This window comes from Ursus americanus, chromosome 3, assembly GCF_024610735.1.
Source record: "Ursus americanus isolate L20-20 chromosome 3, mUrsAme1.1.p, whole genome shotgun sequence".
In the NCBI taxonomy this organism is placed as follows: Eukaryota; Metazoa; Chordata; class Mammalia; order Carnivora; family Ursidae; genus Ursus; species Ursus americanus.
The window spans coordinates 63827596-63834633 of NC_142129.1; the positions used below are offsets into that span (position 1 = coordinate 63827596).

Consider the following 7038-nt stretch of genomic DNA (forward strand, 5'->3'; position numbering starts at 1 on the left):
CTGCATTTTATTAGTTATATTGCTGGATTTCCTGGTGGCCACTTTTTTAAGCTTTCTCCATTTATGACAGAAAAGCAAGGCACTTTATTTCCTTGGAATGCTGTGGATAATCTTTGGTGTGACCATGAAGTGATGTTACTTGAGAAGAAAAATGGGCATAGAGCTAAAAGAAAAAAAAGTGTTTTAACCTTAGCAATTTCACCAAAAAAAATTTTTTTCATAATCCGTTCTTTTCCCTAATTTTCCATATTTATGAATTGGGCATGATTATTCGTATCTACTGTCCCCTCAAACCTATCCCAGGTATGAGAATCATGGCGGAAGGGCCTTGTCACACCACCCTTTCCCTTTCTTTGGAGGCCCCTGTGGGTGAGACCGTGTGTGCGCCCAGCAACTGGTGGGGCAGTGTGCCTGCTTTTCCCTAGACCTAACCACCTCTGGTTTTGAACATTAGGCTGGTCAGAGAGCAATGTCAGTCCTCCTCCTACTCCATGGCCAGCACCACAGGCAAGCAGTCCAAATGACAGCAGCCCTGCAATGAAAGGTAATATAGTGTTTTATTCCCTGGAAATGACAGTTGCCTTCCTTTCAACTGGCCTAACACTATTTTCTGTCTTTCCTTACTAATTTCTATTTGAGCACCCGAGGGTGCAAATCAGGGGCTACAAGGGTGGAGAGTTTTACATTCTGACTTTTTCGGGCATAGTGTCCTAATTCATAATTCCCTTTATCAAACCAAATGAGGAGGAATCAAATACCCATCTCCACGTGACTGGGTGCTGCCCAAGATCGGGTGGATACAGCAAGGTAGGAAAGGTTTGCTATCTTTAACTGAAAATACCATTGCCACCACCAAACGAGGCATTTAATTAGTGCTTCTCGGAAAGAGCCGGCTTTCCTTAGTTGTCACAGGAGGGCCTTTCAAGCTCGTGGGACTGTTCTTTTGTGAGATAGGCCCCCAAAGAGAACATTTACTTGACTGAAGATCTCTGTATTTGCAGCTGCCTCTCTCTTTCTTTGGTCATCACCCACTCTGCCTGTGTTGATCACAGGAAGTAACAGGAAGTGTCTTTATCATCCAGAAGCATTCCCATGGTGTTCTTACAGGTCTTGTGCATTGGCACCTGGTTTCCCAAACTCCAGCAGTGGAGGTCTAGGGAATGTGAGGGCTGCCTCTGAAGTCCAGTCGCCTGACTCCTCCTAGGAAGGCCATAGCTACTCTCTGAGGACTGCCCTAGACCTTTGGGAGGGTAGGAGGAAGGGGGAATGGGTGTAGCATATTTTTGCTGGAGATATCTTTAAGATATTTCGAAATTCCCTATCAAGACTAGAGATAGACTCATCCTCTTTAAATCAGTTTTGCCCCATAGTTTCCTGTATGGCTTCCTACATGACTAAAGATGAGTTATTCCCTTTTTTAGAAGTTGTTCCCACTCCACTACCTAATCAAACTATATTGAGATCTCTTAAGTCTGTTTATCATATCAAACTAAGCCGAGTGCTCTGCGGGTTAATTGCACGTGGAATTCAATTAATGTTAAACGGTAATAACTTGCATGTTACCAACTAGCCTTGCTTGCAATAATTTTTACATCTATAATAGATGCATTGATTATCTCACGATAAAGTAATCTATGAGAGATTATTAAAAAAAGACAGGAATCAGAAGTATACCATGATTGGCACATTATCTTAACATTTCAGTGCCATTTTCATGAAAAGACCAAAGGCCCTGTTGATGTGGGATAATCCCATCACCACTCCAATTACTCTGGCATAATCTCTTAGCAGCTTGTCCCACCATCATTTTCCAGACTCTTTAAACCAGATGGCAAGCACATTCCTAGCCGCTCTCAGGGAGAATGATAACCTGTCAGACATTTTCCTTGTGCTTTTGATACTCCCACCTGCTGGGGAAGGGAAAAAAGCCTGGGTCATCCAAGCCAATGAACTTCGATCCTCATGTGGAATGATTTATATAGAGAAGAGCCCCCAGCTTATGTAGAAATCACTTGCATCAGGCACTCATTTGAAAATATTCTCATCTGGAAAAGAATTTGGTTCTCTAATTGTGGCATTCGAGAAGTTAGGAGGGCAGGTGGTTCAGAGAAGGAGCAGCTGAAGGGAGTATCCAGTGGGGGTGAAGTGGAAGGGGGTGTGGGGGCAGTTTAGAGCCCAGCAGGAGAAGGGGGGCATGTCAAAGGCCTCCTTCCTCTGACAGGAGAGGGTAGAAGAAGGCAGTGACCCTGAGAAAGGAGGAGCAGCCAGGCCTAGGTGCCAACCCTCCTCTCGGCCTGGAAGGTGTGGCCACAGTATTTCCCTTGACCCAGCAGATTTGAAAAGATTCCTCCAGCGGACACTGGAAGGCACCTTGCTTCCTCAGCCATTCAGTCTGATTTCTGAAATCACAGTGGTATTTTCTGCTTGTGTTGAAGCAGCACGGTCTGAGGTTTTGGGCAGCTTGGTGGGCGGTGCCATCCACTGGAGCAGGGGTACAGGTGTGGGTTAACACTGGGCTCCTTCTTCACTGAGCTTTAGGCCGTGGTTTAGAATGTTTCTCAGCCAGCCCCCAGGGAGACATGGAATTCCCTAACTAGTTCTAGAGGCAGAGTGTAGTGGGATTTGTCTGATTGAGCAGCAGCCCCCCTTTTCAAGGGGAGCCTGGACACACCTGCCTGCCGCATGGCGAAGGGGGCCTTTGGAAGGGGCCAGCATTCATGTTTTCTCTTCTCTCTCCAGAGCCTGCGAAGGCTGCCTCGGACCTGACTGCCTGGTTCAGCCTCTTTGCTGACCTCGACCCATTATCAAATCCTGATGCTGTTGGGAAAACCGATAAAGAACACGAATTGCTCAATGCATGAGTCTGCAGCCTCACGGAGGAAGCCCACGTGCCACTCCTGGGCCACACACCTGGGGGCACGCAGACGTATGAAGTGATCAGTATGCTGTTTTAATATTTACGTGCCATTTTAATAAAACGAGAGGGTCAGAGGCCCTGTTTATATTGGTATAATTATTTACTCTTATTTGGTATAAAGGGTTTGAGTGTATTCTCTATGTGGATCTAACAATACTGGATTGTCCAGGAGCAGTTTCCAGGCTGCCTGCTCTCCTGCCAACATCTGCATCATGGCTGCTGATGTGTCACTGGGATACTGTGAGATCCAAGTTCAAACCATAAACCTGTTCTGTGTTAGGTTTAAATAATGAGTCCTGTAGCCTCAGAGGCAGCAGGAGGCTAACAGACCTTATATGCCTCCTCATGTACCCCCTGCCTCTGTCGCCCTTAGAAGGTGGCTGCCGGAAGACCCCCTTTCCTGCCGAGCCACCTTCCAGTGAGCTCTGGGTGAAGCCCCGGCCAACCAAAGACACTCTTCCCCAGCCTCTGCCGGGTGGGCTGTGTGTTCTCACGTGGGCAGGGGAGCCGGGCTGCTCTCTGCTGCACGAACCTTTCTGTGGAAAGCAGCCATAGCTGCAGCTGCCACTGTCTCCTTTTGTCTTCTCCGTGGCTGGAATTCAAAAGCATGTATTTCTGGAGTCCCTTGTGATATTAACTGTCTTTTTTTTTTAATTAAATGGCAGAGATATTTGACATGCGAAGGCAAGTTAATAGAGTCTGTTGTGGGGACTCAGTGGGGTGGTGCCATGGGCGTGGGGGCTGGAGAGGGAGGAAGAGGACAAGGACTAGTCCCACCTGTGTGAAGCTATTGACATGACCCCATGCATCGCCCACATACATTACAGGCAAGAAGGGCATGGACTTATGTTGGCTCAGGCAGAGATGGGAGCAGGTTTTGCGTGTGGGCATGTAAGTGGTTCAGACACTCCACCTGTGTGGAGCCCCCAGGGCTGGTGCCTCTCCTCCCTTCCCTGTGTCACCTGTGGCCCTAAGTTGGTGGTAGGGTTGATGATTAGCAAAAATTGGTCCTACGTGCCCAGCTGGGCCAGAGAAGTGTCTGCTGCACTCTTGCAAGCTTCAGTCTCCAGCTCTGAAAGGGTCTCCTGTGGCCACTTCCCCCAACACAGGAATGCGGCTTCTGTGCTCTCTGCGGTGTGCTCTCATGGAAGGACCTGGCCCCAGCAGTAGCCACCGTCCTCTGCAAGACAGCCTTGGGGGACTAGAAAATGTTTTCCACCTCTTCCTTCTCTGTGCAGGAAGAGACCTGAAGGCGAGTTGGGGCTGGGACTCCGTGTGTTATGTGACTGGTGTAGCTCTGCTCACTTCCTGGCCAGCCAAAACTGTCCACAGGGTCTGTTTGTAAGAATCTCACTTAATGACTCCTTAGCCTGGCACTCGTGGTCTTTGAGGACATCAGGATACAGCCCTAGGGCCCCATCCCCCTACCCTCCCACACATACACAGGAAAGCTTGCTGGATCCTTAAGCCCTTCCTCTTGATTCTTGGCCTATGCATTTGCTGCACACTCCACCTGGAATGGCCCCCCTTTCCTTACCCTCAGCTGCCATCACACCCCTATTCATCTCTCAGGAGCTCCTCACATCCCACCTCCTCCAAGTGTAACCCACAGTTTTCCTTCAAGGAACCACCCCTCATCTCTCCTTCCTGCCCTTCTCTGTCTCATGAATAGCACACGCTTGGTGCTCTGCCTGGCCTGGGAGGCCTATGAGTATGCTTCTGCCGCTAGCACTAGGTGTTGCAACCCCAGAGAACAGGGTCCCTGTTTCCCCAAATCTTCTGTATCTCCCCAGTAATAACCACCCTGGAGTCACCTGGCAAGCAATGGACTCATGATTGCTGAATGGAGCTGCCCTGTGTGGAATGAGGATTAAGGACTCATCGTTTCCTCCTGGTTCACATTTGCTTACAGCCCTTGAAGCCCACAGCAGCCGCAGGAAGGAGACGAAGCAGCGAAGCAGGAGGGGTGGACTTGCTCTATCCAGGCTAGAGGCACAGGGAGCTGGTGGGGTTGGGGGGGGAGGCAAAGGGGTGTGGGGTCCTTCTCTGTTGAATGGATCACTTTAAATACTAAGTTGATCAGTGGGTGAAGGGGAGTGGAGGATTGTGGTAGTTGAACAGACTTTACTACAAGTAAAAGGAAAGTACTACACATGGAGGCATTTTCTTCCTGAATTTTCTTTACATTTTTGTTTAAAAAAAAATTTTTTTTTTCAATTGCCGTTCCCATCTGCAATCCACTTGGCCAGGCTCTTGATCCCTCTTGATAGGCGTGTTTTGATCCTGGCTCGCACAAAGCCCCCTCGGCCACCTCTCTAGTTTAAGGAGAAGCAGCTGCGGGCTTATTCTCTTTTAAGCAGTCTGTGTGCTGCTCAGCCAGGGGGCTTCCTTGGGGGCCCACCTCGGGGCCCCTCCCCAGCTGCCTGTAGAAGGACTGTCTCTGGCAGGATGAAGACAAAAGTGCCCCACCCCCTTCACGCCCAGTCTCGCTACTCCCTCATTTTCATCCCTTGTCTCCAGGCCGGTCTGCACCACAATTGCACTGGAACCCTCGGGGAAATTCAGAGAGCACCTGCTCCTTGAAAACTTCCCTGCTGTTTTAGGTGGTCTGCAAGTCTCCTTTCCCTTCTCCTGCTGCCCCAGCCAATATATAAAGAATATTCAAATTTAAGGGAGGGAGCCAGAAACATTTCTCTTTCCTCTTTTCTTTTTCTCCCAGCTGGCATGGGCTTTGGTGCACTTTATAGATTCATTGCCTTCAAAATGTAATTTTAGAAATGTCAGGTTGATTTTGAGTTGTGTGAGAGTGAGAAAAGCATCCGTCAGCTTCAGAATTAGAAAGGCACCAACTTAGAACTTTTTGTCGGAGGCTTATGCCCAAGAAAACGTGGTCTGCTCAGAGTTGGCAGCCCTGAGAACTCTGGGTTGCCAGTGGGCATGTAGAGGGGGCTCACCATCATGCCATCGCCAGTGTGAATGGGGTGTGGGGCCAGGGCTGAGGCCCCTGAGGTGCCGTGGGAGGCTGCCTAGCCATTTGGGTCACCATGCCTTCTGCCCATGCTTCAGCTCCAGGAGCCAGCTAACTCAGCTCCACGCTTCCCTCCCTCAGACTCCACTGCCGAGAGATCCCTCCCTAGGGGCCAACCCTGGCAATGGCTTGGGGTTTAACTATTGGCACTATTGATTTTGCCAGTATACCAAAGTGCATCTGTCTTTGTGATTAACTAGTGTCCTCCAGACAGGCCATGGCAGTTAGTCCTTTGATTCAAACCATCTCTAGTCCTCTGACTGGCACCACGCACAGTGCAGTGATGCAGGTCTCTTCAGTTTTGTTAAAAAATAGACTTCAACTTGGAGCCAACTTCAGTGATTGGCAGTGGCTGCCAAGAATTCTGCACGGGGAAGGATGCTGATAAATGAGTGATGCTTGTGCTGGGGATGGGGCAGGGAGTGGTGGCAATTGCACTGTGTGTTTCCTAACACTGCACTAGACCTTGTCTTTTGTGGGGCTTCTAGAGTTTATTATTACTACTACAACTACTCTCCTCTCCCTCCTCCTTTTTAAATAAATAACTAGGATTCCAGAACCCTAAGAGGGGGTTCTCAAAAAAATCTCAAAAAATACCTAATTACTGAACCCTAATTCAACTTAAACTCATTTAAATGACAACAAAAAATGAGGGTGGAGTTATTTGCTCAGTTAACTGAAAGGTCTAGCTGTATGCTTCAGGCACAGCTGGATCTAGGGGCTCAGGGAGTGGTCTCAGCAATTTCCCCCTCTTCAGCTCCCACCTTTGATTCCCTCTGTGTTGCTTCATTCTAACAGACTTCTCATAAGGAGGCAACATGGCCACCGGTATCTCCAGCCAAAGTCTTGGAGTTGAGCCTGTCTTGAATCCTGTGTCCGGTCTTCAGTCAGCCACTGGAATCAAGGTGGGTGGGGGTGGGAAATAGGCTGTTTCCCCAGCTTTTCATGGGCCTGTCCCTGGAGCCTGACCCCCAAGGACTGGGGATGGAGAAAGGATGGTTCCTCTAGGGGAAACTGTGCTGCTGATACCAGAGGGATAAATGGGTCCTTGGGCAGGAACATACTATGGTGATCTGCTCCAGTTTCCACTGGA

General features: G+C 49.0%; 1 protein-coding gene across 15 annotated transcripts in view; it reads left to right on the forward strand.

Moving 5' to 3' along the window:
* ICA1 (islet cell autoantigen 1) overlaps positions 1-3600 on the forward strand; it is a 139607-nt gene extending 136007 nt beyond the window's left edge. For 13 of the 15 annotated variants that reach the window (XM_087861040.1, XM_087861039.1, XM_045793169.2 and 10 more), the window contains 2 exons: positions 455-544; positions 2740-3600. In XM_087861040.1, the coding sequence (XP_087717166.1) occupies positions 455-544; positions 2740-2861 (212 nt within the window). In that variant the 3' untranslated portion in view covers positions 2862-3600. The remainder of the gene's footprint in view (positions 1-454; positions 545-2739) is intronic. The other 2 variants (XM_087861041.1, XM_087861046.1) reach the window with 1 other exon arrangement.
* Positions 3601-7038: the final 3438 nt, after the last annotated feature.